Source organism: Lutra lutra, chromosome 4 (genome assembly GCF_902655055.1).
Source record: "Lutra lutra chromosome 4, mLutLut1.2, whole genome shotgun sequence".
In the NCBI taxonomy this organism is placed as follows: domain Eukaryota; kingdom Metazoa; phylum Chordata; class Mammalia; order Carnivora; family Mustelidae; genus Lutra; species Lutra lutra.
Genome location: NC_062281.1, coordinates 950,595 through 963,241, shown reverse-complemented (window position 1 = coordinate 963,241; position 12,647 = coordinate 950,595). Strand labels below are relative to the sequence as shown.

The 12,647-nt window shown below is 60.9% G+C and overlaps 1 protein-coding gene across 6 annotated transcripts; it reads left to right on the top strand.

Moving 5' to 3' along the window:
- The first annotated feature begins 495 nt into the window (after positions 1–495).
- Positions 496–4,861, top strand: LOC125098586 (uncharacterized). Of its 6 annotated transcripts, XM_047727545.1 has the most exons (4): positions 496–631; positions 1,719–2,238; positions 2,473–2,640; positions 3,153–4,861. In XM_047727545.1, exons 2-4 carry the CDS (start codon positions 1,975–1,977, stop codon positions 3,804–3,806), a joined length of 1,086 nt encoding a protein of 361 aa, XP_047583501.1. In that variant the 5' UTR covers positions 496–631; positions 1,719–1,974; the 3' UTR covers positions 3,807–4,861. The 6 variants fall into 6 exon arrangements, with proteins under 6 accessions (XP_047583501.1, XP_047583506.1, XP_047583504.1 ...); XM_047727550.1 differs by lacking the exon at positions 1,719–2,238; XM_047727548.1 differs by lacking the exon at positions 496–631 and having other exon boundaries at positions 1,270–1,866; positions 2,505–2,640.
- The last annotated feature ends 7,786 nt before the right edge of the window (positions 4,862–12,647 follow it).

Below are 12,647 nucleotides of genomic sequence, written 5' to 3'. Positions count from 1 at the left end.
TGACTCACACCCACGCCCAGGGCCCCATCCCAGCCCGCTCTGCTACACAGGCCTGACTGGTTTGCCCGGCATAGCCCTGCCGGGAGCACCTTCCTCCCACTCAGCCCTCGCCCCTGAAGCTTCAGGGGGAGGTAGACAGCAGGCCACCGGCCGGGGTTCGCAGGGAGACGCACACGGACAAGGGCACCAGATGCGTTGGGGTGCGGGTGGGGCAGAGTGCGCCTCGGGGAACTTGGCTACACCTGAGTTCTCAGAGCCTGAGCTTCAGGACCTGGGACCCGGTGGTCCTGCCTGCTGGGCTCACCGGCGCCCCCCCGCGGCACCCCAGGGGAGACACCGGCTTGCCGTGGAGGACACACCCCGGGTGGGCGCTCTCTCACAGCCAAGAAGCACCTGGTCTCCACGTAGCCCATAAACGCCTGGCGGGGGGGGGGGGGGGGGGGGGCGGGTGGTGGGGGGAGTGATGGGAAGGGGTGGGGGGGGGGGAGTGATGGGAAGGGGTGGGCCCACGCGTCCACCGCACTGAGCGCCCCTCCCCCAGGGAAGCCAGGAGGGACGCGCCAGCCGCCGCCAAAGACCGGCCAGTCGGCCAAGCAGCCCGCCGACCCTGAGCGCCCAGAGGCCCCCGCAGGTGAGAGCCTGCGCGCCCCGCATCCGCTCTCGGCCTGTTGGGATGGCCGGGACTGGGGGTGGGCTGGCGGGAAGGGGGCTGCCATGGGCTGGGACACGCGTGCTGCGTGTGAATGGGAGTGTGTGCGCGCTCGAGGAGCCTTGTGGTGCTTCCTGGAGCAGGAGGAGCGGGCCGGCCCTCTCTCCCACAGGGTGCTCCGTGCTAGTCCGGCCAGGGCTGGGCGGGGTTGGCCCGGTGCCTGGCTTCCAGGGGTTCCGCCTGCCTGGGAGTCCCTCTCCCTCGGAGCCTTTCACCCGCTGTTGGGGGGGGGGCGCCCTCCTCCCGCTGGATCCGTGTCAGCTGGGGCTGGTGGGCGTCCTGGGGACTGGAGGGGGGACACCACCTTAGTGTCCCACTGTGCCTCTTCTCGCTCTTGGGTGCCCTTTTATTTTATTTTTTATTTTTATTTTTTTAAGATTTTATTTATTTGAGAGAGAGACAGTGAGAGAGAGCATGAGTGAGGAGAAGGTCAGAGGGAGAAGCAGACTCCCCATGGAGCTGGGAGCCCGATGCGGGACTCGATCCCGGGACTCCCAGGATCATGACCTGAGCCAAAGGCAGTCGTCCAACCAACTGAGCCACCCAGGCGTCCCTTGGGTGCCCTTTTAAAAGATGTTTTTATTTGGGCGGAGGAGGAGAGAGGAGGTAGAGAGAGGGAGAGTGGGGAGTCCCAGGTTGGGCTGGATCTCTCAGTCCTGAGCTGAAGTCCAGAGTCTACCGCTTGACCAACCGCGCCCCCAGGCGCCCCCAGTCCATCTTCTCAGGGAGGCCATCCTCCACCTGGTCTCTGGACACTGACCTCCAAGCCGCGTCTTTACTAGACCATCGTCCTGTGCCTGGAGTCCATACTCCCGCTGCGGCCCCCAGCCCGGCCTCACCACATCCAAGTGCAAACCCCTCGTCCCATTCCTCTCCGCTGTCCGGTCTCCCAAGCCTGCACCCTGGTGACCCTGTGCCCAAGGCCTCGTGCCCACAGAGAGGTCCTTGTGTTCTCTGTTTCCCTCCCAGGTTCCTAACCCCCATTTGGCTCCTGGCCTGTCCCCCACAGAGTGGCTGGTCTCAACCCTCACGCAAGCTTGGTCTCGTGTGGGTGGTGCTGCCCTTGCCCCAGGATGAGCCCCCAGCACCGTACGCACACACTGGGGGCTGGGACAGGAGCCTGACCTTGTCCTGAGGACAGGGCTGGACCACAGAAGGTTTGTAAAGTGCTAGCTACTGGTTTTAGAGAAGTTACATGTGCACGACACATTAATCGTGGTTCTGGATTAGGCCTAGTGGGCTGCGGCTCTGCCATTTAAACAGAAATGGAATGTGCTGGAAGGAGGTTTGGGCTGGGAAAGAGGCAGAAGAGGGAGGGAGTGGACGAGTCTGAGCAGGATGTCCCGTCTGTCCCTGGAAGCCAGGGCAGGCTCTACCCTCCACTCGGCAGTTCCGCCAAGAACCATCTCCTCCTGCGCCCCTGGCTGGCTCTCAGTCCCAGGAGAAGCCGTCCACGCTCACAACACGCTCGCCCTGTCGGCGAGGGAGAGACAGACGTTTGTCCCCAGGCCCCTGTTCCAGTTTCTGTAGTGGGCAGAGGCCCCCACCAAATCCCTCAGAACTGCCCCCGGGCTGCCCAGGTGGGCGTCCCGAGCCTCCGGCTGCCCAGTCCTCCTTCCCTAAGGCCGGCTGTTCTGGGCGGCAGAGTGAGCTGGGCAGACCCACTGCCCTGCCTCTCTCTGCTGCGAGGTGGGGGCTCTGACTGGGCATTTGGGGTCGGCAGATGCGGGTGCGAACCACTGAGCCAGTAGGAAACCCCTCAGGAACCACGTCGGCGCGGATGGTGTCTGTTCAGCTGCCGCATTCAGGCCGTGGGCACCCGGAGGGTGAGGATGCGCCACCCCCGCCCCCACCGCCGTAGCCGCGTGGCCCGTGAGCTCTGGGAACAAGTCTGTGTCCATCTGCTAACCCACCGGGTCTGCACCACACGGGTAAAGCGTTCTCACAATCCAACTTTATTCTAAGAAGTCCCTTCTGAGGGCGTCCCCTCCCCGGTGTCCTCGCCACCACGCACGTTTCCAATCGCCTGTCCAGATCCTCAGCCAGAGCACAGGAGGCGGCATCAGGGAGGTCATCGGGCCAGACGGTGTCTGATCGGCCTTGACAAGCAGGGCTCGTGCTGCTTGTCCCTGCCGTCTTGGCCACTCTGCACTGGCCGTCACAGCAGCTCTGGGTGGCCGAGGAGAGAGGCCAGCCGACATCCACAGGGCACTTGTGATGTCCACCTGGGTGTCCGGTGGCTCTTCTGCAGTGGCCCCTCTCTGGGCCTGGCACAGTGAGAGGCAAAGCCGGCCCCACACCGGCACCCCACTCCCCACCCTTGCTCAGCCTGCCGGGCCCCCGCGTGCGCCTTTCCCAGCCCTGCTTGTCTCCATGGTTCACTTCTGGCTCCTGAAGAGCCAAGCCTTTCCCTGTTGTCCCGGGCCCCCCTTCCCACCTGCAGGAAGCGGATGAGCAGGTGCCCCCAGAGGTTGTGGCCCCGCTGCCCACAGGGTCCCCGACGGAGGAGCTGCAAGGTGGTGGCGGCCCGGTTCCGGCTGCAGGTGTGGCGCCACAGGGACCCTGCTGTCAGGGCTTGCCTCCAGCTGTCCTCCCAGGAGGCGGCGGCTGTGGGCTGAGGGGTGGCGGCGACACCAGGGGAGGGAGGAGAGCGTGGCGCGGCTGCTTGCGTCTCGGAGGGCCTCATGACTTCTGGCTCATGCGACGGGTTCCAGCTGTGTCTGCCTGGTGCCGGGGTCCCCGCGGGGGGACCGCAGGTCGTGCCGGCTCCTGGGCAGTACGTGCTCTCCTGCCCTGGGGGACCCTGGCCTCCACCAGGCTCTCCTCCACACCGAGACCAGCGTCCTGCCATGGAAGGCACAGCCGCACCTCTGCCGGGGAAGGGGGGCTTGCCAGCGGCTCTGCGGGGCCCCCTTCTCCCCACAGATGCCTGCAGCTTGCCGGACCCTGCGGATGCCTCAGCCACAGCCTCCGGGCACTGCTGGGACCGTTAGCCTGCTGGGCCTCCCAGGACCCGGGGTGGGCGGTGTTCCCAGCCTCGCGACGCTGCTCCAAAGTCCTGGTGGGCTTGCCTGCGGCCACGGGGCCACTGTCCTGATGCAAGGTCGTACGAGGCACAACCACTTATCTTTTACCTCCTGACGTCCGGGCAGGTCCCAAGTCTGTGCACCATGAAAGTGTCCCCAGCAGGTGGTTTTGTCTCCGTCCATCGGGAAGATGGGGGGTCAGCGCACCGCCAGAACGGTCTTGTTTCCTCTGTCAGTCCCCGTGTCGGTCCCCACGGCCTCTGTAACCGCCGTGCACTGGTCAGTCAGAAGCACTGCAGACTGGTCGTCTTGCTGTTCCGTGAGTTAGACGACCAACACGGGCCGCAGTGGCTTACGGGTGCCGCCCTGGCGACTGTGACCCTTTCTTAGGCTCTCAAGGGAAATCCGTGTCCTTGTCCTTCACCTTCTGGAGGTGCCCGTGTCATGGCCTCTCGCCGCCTTCCAGGTCAGCGGTGTCGTGTCTGTCTGACCTCTGTCCAGGTCGCAGCCCCAGTGGGCTCTTCCTTCTCTCTCCCACGTTCAGGGACCTGTGTGATTCGGGGGGCTCTGGCGCATAGCCCGTTCCCTCCTGCATGTGACACAGCTCGTGCCCAGGCTCCGGGGAACACGACGTGGACATCTTTGGGGGGACCCTTGTTCTGCCTCGTGTGGCCCCATGAGCCATAGTCTTCCAGGAACGCCGAGTATGGCGGCAGTCCTGAGGAAGGCAGTGAACGTGGAGCTATCCTGGCCAGATCGGGGGGCGGGGAGCTCCGGACCCTCCCAGTGAGGGATGTTGAGAGGAAGGCGTTTGCCAGACCCGCTGTTCCACACCGGAGTGCCAGAGGCTGGGTTGTTCTGCTCCTGCACGGTCCCTCTGACCGGTTCTGCCACTGTCCAAGTTCAGTGTCGTCTGCCATCTTCCATTACTCATTTGTCTTCTGCGAAGGCTAGACCAGCGGGTTCAACAGAGGCCTGATGGGAACCTGTGCACCTGCTTTCCTCAAACCTGTCTGTCTGGGTTTTTTTTTTTTTCTTCAATTAAGGCTTTATTTGTTTTTTACGATTTTATTTACTAACACAGAAAGAGAGAGACAACAAAAGCAGGGAGACGGAGGGAGATGTAGATTCCCCGCGGAGCAGGGAGCCCGATGCGGGGCTCGACCCCAGGACCCGGGGCCACGACCCGAGCCAAAGGCAGACGCGTAATCAACCGAGCCCCCCCAGGTGCCCCAGGTCTTTATTTTCAGAGCAGTTTTAGGTTCCCTTCGCTGGGGGAAGTACAGTGATTTCCCGCGCAGCCCTAGCCCAGCTCCCGTGCAGTCTCCCCAGCTACTGCCATCCCTGCCGGAGTGGTGCAGGGCTACAGCCGATGAGCCACGCAGCTCGTTCTGCTCTCCCGCCGGCCGGGAGTGCCCGTCCCTGCTGCCCCGCGTCCTCGCCGGCATCTGGTGTCGTGGGTGCTCTGGATTTTGGCCATCCCAGCAGGTGTGTTGTGGGATCTCGCTTCCCCGATGCATCTCCCCGATGACGTGACGTGGGACATCTTTTATTTGGTCATTCGCCACTGTACGCCTTCTCTGCCGCGCCGGTGAGCTCTCCGGCCCGCTTCTTAACGGTGCCGCTTGTCTCCTCGCTGTCGAGTGTCAGGACTCCGTGGTGGGTCCCTGCAGCCCGTCTTTTCCGGACGCGCCTGTTGCAGGCATTTCCTCCCGTCTGCGGCTGGCTCGTCTTCTCGCTCTCTTGACCGCGGCTGCCGCAGAGCGAGAGCCCAGACCGTCAGCTCTGGATGACGGCTTTGCTGTTGTATCTGAGAATCGTCGCCGTGCCCGAGGTCGCCCAGGGTTTCTCCGCGCTCTTCTAGGAGCCTCCTCGCCTTCCGTTGAACATATGGGTCTGTGATCCGTTGTCTAAGAACATTTATTTACTTGAGAGAGAGAGTGTGTGAGCACAAGCGGGGAGAGGGACAGAGGAGAGACTCTTCACGCAGACGCCACTGAACACAGAGCCCAGCACAGGGCTCGATCCCACAACTCCAAGACAGTGACCTGAGCTGAAACCAAGACTCAGACGCGTAACTGACAGAGCCATCCAGATGCCCCCGTGGTCCATTTTTTAAGAAATATTTCATTCTTAAGGGATGGTCTATAGCTCAAACCCACAACCCCAAGATCAAGAATTGCACAGTCCACGGACTGGCCCACTGGGCGCCCCTGGTCTCTGACCCATTTTGAGTTAATTTTTCTGTACAGGGTGTAACGTGTGTGTCTAGATTCATAATTTTTTTTTTTTTTTTTTTTGGTGGGGATGGCGGTTGTGCTTCCACCGTTTCTGGGGAGGACGGCGGCTCCTTCAGAGGTCCACTGGCTGTGCTCCCACGGGTCCTTCGGGCTGGGGTGTCGCCCTTGATCTTGGCGGTTCCCCTAGGAAAGTGCCGCTCCATCTTGCTCCCTGTCTTGGTGGGCATGGGGGTTCCCTGGGCTCCCACTTGGCTCTCCTGCTGTAATGACCCCATTGGTTAAGGACCCGACATGAGTATTCTGCAGAGGCTGAGCGTACCCGTCTCAGCTGCCCGGATGGCCCCACAGACCCGTGCCTGGTGGCGGTGGACTCAAGCCAGGCGCCTACTCCGATTGGCCTCCAGTGCATACACAGAGGCCTCTGGTGCTGTCACAAATCCACACGGTCCATGTCCGTTTACGTCCTGTGCCCGAGTCCTCTCTAAGTCCGTGCATTCCCCTTGCCCCCGGGCACGGTTCATCCTTGTCAGTGGATGCCGGCTCCTCCAAGGACGGACGGGGAGAGTACCCAGTGTCGGGAGAAAACTGCGGCGTTGCTGGACCCTCCTCCAGGGGCAGCTGGCTTCCCCCCCATCTGAGAGCTGCGAGTCTTTGACCCTGGCCCTTGCCTGGGAGCAGTGAGGGACTCTGATGGCTGCTGTCGGACTTCTGATGGGCCAAGCCTGGTGTCTCTCTGGGTTTACAAACCTAGCGACTCCTACAGATGGCCCGTCCGCCCCACTCCCGGCCAGAATGTCCCAACCGCCAGTCTGGCTTGTGGCCCCTCATGACCCCAGACACCGTCTTACAGCTGCTGAACGGCTTCTCAGAATCTGGCCGTCTCCCCCTCCAAGAGTGAGCTCTGCATTCGCTCGCAAGTGTCTTTCTTCCTGTCCTGGTGAAGAGATTCCCCTCTGAGCCTTTGCAAGGACCCTAGTCAGGTGGAGGGTTTACAGACTAACATTAACCATTTCCTGGAAAAAAAGAAGAAAAGCTTTTTGGAAGCAGCTACTTCTTTCTGGAGCTGACTTGCACGTCCCTCTCCATTTGTTCTGACTCCGGACTCTGGTTCCCGGCCTGGGTACCAGGAGGGGTGACGGGGGCCCCTGTTTCCGGTGAGGTCATGACAAGGTTCAGAAAGACTGCCCTTGTCCTGGCGCAGAGCCCACTGCGTGGCCGTGGCTGGGGTGGCAGGAGGACCAGCAGACAGGAAAGAAGAAATGCATTCTCCCTTGTCCGTCCTTGTCATCCCCCTCACGTGCCCCATCCGCAGAACACGGCAGGGAGCCGGCTGGCCGAGGCCCGTGTGGCGCAGGCCCAGCAATCCAGAGCCCCGCAGAGGAGGACCTGCTCAGGCCCTTGGCACGTGCCCTTCACGCGAACGTGAACTTTCACTTGCAAGTGCCTCTGCCTAACGAGACGCGTCTTCTGTTGGGAGGAAGGCGTCCTCTGTCCGTCCTTCGGTGCGCCGCTGGCTGGTGTGCCTCCCACCCCGAGTTGCTCGTGTCCCACTCGGAACTTGGGTTTTCTGAAACTTAAATACCAAATGGTAGAGTTTACCAGTATCAACAAGTCTTATGTAAAAAAATGAGAAAATCAGGGGGCCTGGGTGGTGCGGTCAGCTCAGTGTCCAGCTCTTGGTTTCGGCTCAGGCCGTGGTCTCAGGGTGGTGGGATCACGCTCCGTGGGCTCCATGCTCCGCAGGGCGTCCGCTCGGGGCTCTCTCCCCTCCCTCTGCGCCTCCCTCCTGCGCCCTCTTTCTGTCTCCTCCTAAAATAAGTAAATTCTGTAAGAAAATATCAGAGACCAGAATAGAGTAGAAGATATCAGTTCATCTCTGCAAACACACAGAACAAATATGGAGGAAGCTTCGCGCCTGTCGCTACGCTTGTTCCTGGACCCATCGCGGCCGGAGCTGCTGCTCAGACCTTTCCCCGCCGCCCCTTCCACGTGCCCTTTGCCCTCAGCTGGGGCGTCTGCGGGGCTGGGGTCTCTCCTGGCAGGGTGTGACCCCCGTGGACTCTCGCCCCCCAGGGTCCAGACACAGTCCTCACGGTGCCTGTGAGGACAGGCAGCCAGCCCGCGCAGGGGCAGAGCGTGTCACCCCGGCTGGGGTAGAAATGCACTTGGCTTCCTTGTTGGTCAGGTCTGAGCTCGGGCAGCTGCCGCCGTCCGCGGTTCCAGCCGTCCTTCCGTCGCCCGGAGGAAGCCTTCGCTGGGAGCCGGCCCGTGCCCCGGCAGACCCCAGAGCCCTGCAGAGGAGGAGAACTAATGCGGGTGGGTCCTTGGGGTGATGGCGACAGGAGCCCCTCCCGCTTCTGCCTCCTGGTCACTGGCCCGTGTTTGCCGGCTGCGGCAGGAGCAGCCCGTGTTGGTTGTCAGTGGCTGCCACATGCATCCCACGTGGGGGGCTCCGGTGTCCTCTCAGTCCTGTGGGCCAGGCGTCCAGGCACAGCGCACGGGGGTCTCCCTCGGGCTGCGGTCTTATCCCGGGGCTTGACCGGGTAAGGGTTTGCTGCTTTGTGGGCCGTGGAGTGAGAACCTTGCTTCCTCCTGGCTGCCGGTCCCACCGCGTGGGCCTCTCCCGAGGGCGTCTGATGGTGTCCAACACATTCAGGGACTGGGGAGCAACCAGACGGCGGGTCCACGGGCTGCAGCCCGAGTCCCACCTTCTCCTGCCCAGGAGACGTCCCCGTGCTCACTGGGGGGCTGTCGTGGGGTCCGGGGCCCCCAGTGTTTGATCCCTGAAGTCTGGCTATGCCTTCCTCCAGGGACAGTCACCCGCGTCAGTGGTCGGGGCTGCCTGGGAGGCAGGTGGGCTGTGCACACTGTGATGGGCGGCTGGCTGCCTCCTGGAGGGATCCGCAAGTGCTGATGGGGTCACTGTGGTCCTGTTTCTCACCATGGATTCCTGGCGGCTCACTTCCTGTCGGCAAGGAGCTCAGCAGCAGGGTAAAGCAGGGGTTTTACTTCAAAATCTCATCGTTATATCAGAAATAGGGATCCTTTACAATCTATTTAAACTTGGTATGAAAAACTTTAAATGTCAACTTCAAAATGGGCAAGGAGGAATATAGTTTTGCATTTTTTAAAAAAATATTTTGAGAGAGAGCACAAGCAGGGGGAGGGGCAGAGGGAGAGGGAGAAGCAGACTCCCCGCTGAGCAGGAAGCCTGACGCGGGGCTCGATCCCAGGACCCTGAGATCATGACCTGAGCGGAAGGCAGACGCTTAATGACTGAGCACCCCGGGTGCCCCTTTCCTTTGATTTTCTGTTTTGGTGGGAAGTTCACGGCTCTTCCACTTGGCCTTTCTTACAACAAACACTTACTGAGTGCTTACTGTGTGCGACACCCCATCCTAAGTATCCTAAGTATCCCAAGCCCGCACCCTGGGAAGCCAGTGGCCGGTTCTCCCTGTTCCGGGGGCTCGCGTGCTGATTTCCCGACGTGCACGGCCACACCTCGATTTTGGGTTCATCTGTCTCAGTCTTGCACCTTTAACACCTAAGATATTGTTGTCACAAGGTCACAAAAATCTCCTCAGGTTCCAATGCGGGAATTCAGGGGTGTTTCGCTGGCCGCGGCTCCACAGTTCTTGAAACCTGCATGTCCCGAATGTCCCGATCCCCTGCTCTAGCAGCGAGAGCAGCAGCGGGGGGGGGGGGGGGGGGGCGCCGGTGCAGAAAGGAGGCGCAGCTACGGGTCGGCGCCTCCGAGTCCGAGTCCGTTTCCTCGTAACAAGGGGAGGCCATGCCCGAAGGTCGCGTGTCATCTCATGGTCCGCCACGGGGTAGTGCGGAATGACGGCCTCATGGCCGTTGTGTGGCCGCAGGTGGCTCTGCGTCAGGAGCCACTGCTGGCGGTGCTTGGAGTCGCCGCTCCAGCACCGGGTGTCGCCTCCCGGTTCTCTCTTCTCCCTGCGGTTGGCCGTGGGCGCCCGAGCTTGACGGGCATCTCACGGAGGGGATGTGGCCGCGGCCGGCGGACTGTCCTCCCCCCGAGGCGGAGTTTCAGCGCCCACGGCCCTCGGATCTCAGCCGCTGTCCCTCTACTCTGCCATTTCGAAGGGTCCTGGCTTCCGGCCGCCTGGCCCTGGGATTTGCGGACGCGGAGCGGCCAGTTGTACCCGTGTGTTCGCGAAGAGCCTCGCTGGAAGCAGCCAGCACCACCGGTTGTGGCCACACGCGTGTTCCTGCCGAACGAGAGCTACAGGTTCGGTCTGTCCTGGAGGGTGACCCTGACGGCTCAGCGTGTTTCCTGCCAGTGCCTGGGGCCGCCGTCCCCAGCCTCCGCCTGGAGCCCAGGGCCCTGTCCTCGTTTGGGGCCTGCCACGCTGTGGCCCGCCTTCCGCTACCCCTGTCTGAACTGGTCAGGGTGGGCTGCATCTCCAGTACCCGGCTTCCTGCTTTAAGAGAACAAGCTTAGGGTCACCTGAGTGGCGCAGTGGTCAGACACTCAGCTCGCGGTGTCGGCTCAGGTGGCCTTGGGGTCGTGGTCTCGGGGTGGTGGGACTGAGCCCCCGCGTTGGGCTCTGCACTCAGCCGCAAGTCTGCCAGAGACTCTCCTTCTCCCTCTGCAAAATAAATAAATAAATTTAAAAAAAAAAAAACAGTAGAGAAAACCTGAACTCCCACCCAGGCTCTGCCGTGGGGCCCAGATGCACGGACGAGCTCACCGCGCTCAGCTTCCCCGTGGGGCGCTGTCACAAACGTTCATGTCCACGCCCTTTATCGTTTTCTCCTCTGGCACGTGGGCTATTATAAATTGTACTTCAGGATTTCTAAATATATGGGTATCTCTAATTTTTTTTTTTTAAGATTTTATTTATTTATTTATTTGACAGACAGAGATCACAAGCAGGCAGAGAGGCAGGCAGAGAGAGAGGAGGAAGCAGGCTCCCCGCTGAGCAGAGAGCCCGATGCGGGGCTCGATCCCAGGACCCTGAGATCATGACCTGAGCCGAAGGCAGCGGCTTAACCCACTGAGCCACCCAGGCGCCCCGGGTATCTCTAATTTTTTGATTTTCAGCTTAGTCTAGCTATATTCAAAAAGCATATTTTTAAAATTTTCTGTTCGTGATCCCAGCAAGGCCAGATGCGCAGCCCCTCTAGGTTCTGTTTGCCCAAAGGTGGGTTTATTTAGCCTTAATTTTTTTTTAAGATTTATTTATTTGACAGAGATCACAAGTAGGCAGAGAGGCAGGTACAAAGAGAGAGGGAGGCAGGCTCCCCGCTGAGCAGAGAGTCCGATGCGGGGCTCGATCCCAGGACCCTGAGATCATGACCTGAGCCGAAGGGAGAGGCTTAACCCGCTGAGCCACCCAGGCGCCCCTCACCTTAATTTTTTTAAAAAAATTTTATTTATTTGAGAGAGAGAGCGTGAGTTCACCCACAAATGGGGAAGAGGCAGAGGGAGTGGGAGAAAGAGAAGCAGGCTCCCCGCTGAGCAGCGCCCCCACGCGGGGCTCGATCCCAGGACCCCCAGATCATGAGCTGAACTGAAGGCAGAGGCTTCACCGACTGAGCTGGCCGGGTGCTCCTTAATTTTATTTTTTACCCCTTTGGAGGTAATGTATCTTTTTTCCTGTAAGCAATTTATTTTCTTTAGGATTTATTCTCTTTAGAGAGAGGAAGACGCACTGCCCTGCAAGTGGGGGAGGGGCAGAGGGAAAGAGAGTCCCGCAGGCTCCCTGCTGAGCGCCGAGCTCAATGCCCGCTTGATCCCAGGCCCTGAGATCGCGACCTTAACGGAAACTGAGACGCGGACTGACGGAGCTGGGCGGACGGACGGAGCCCCCTGCGCCCTCCTGACTCAGGAAGGACTTTCCTGCTGTGCTCTGGTTTTAGCCGTTTTGCTAATAGCGTTTGTCACCGCTGTGACCTGATGCCTTCTTTCACTGTGGCTGCCTCCTGCCTGTCTGTTCCGTTTGTGGCGCGAGTCCCCTGTGCCTCAGACCGGTCCTGGCCTCTGCACCCGGACACCCCCGCGGGTGTCACGTTCCAGCTCCGGGGCTCCCGTGCGTCCGAGCGCAGCCGTGTCTGTGACGCCACCAGGTTTACCTGTTGAGCTCTTGTATGTTTACGTTCTTGAACTTGCTGTCGGTTCTTCGGTTCTTCGTTGTTTCCGTTCTCCGCCCAAACTCTGTAATCCTTAATGCCCTGAACGCGTGCCTTGAAGTCGGCCTCCAAGAGCCGCGCGTCCGCTCCGTCCAGGTCTCCTCTTGTCCATCGTCTTCCTCGTGTTTGGGTCGGACCGTGTTTCTGCACTTGCCCAATTATCTTGGGGGTGCTGTACGCTGCATAGTAAACGTTTTGGGGGGTGCTTGGGTGGCTCAGCCAGTTAAGCATCTGACTCTCGACTTCAGCTCTGCTCGTGAGCTCCGGGTCGAGATCCAGTCCCGTGTGGGGCTCTGTGTTGAGCTGGGGGTCCGCTTGGGACTCCCTCTCTTCCTCTCCTTCTGCCCAGCCCCCGACTGGTGCGCGCACGGTCTCCTGCACAACGCCCTGCTCCTGCCACTGCAGATCGCCTGCCCCCATCAAGGACTGAGTGGCCTGCAGCTGGGCTGTCTGTGCCCACAAGGGCGGTCATTTCCCGGAGAACAGAGTTCTTCAGGATTTCTACCCAATCCGGCC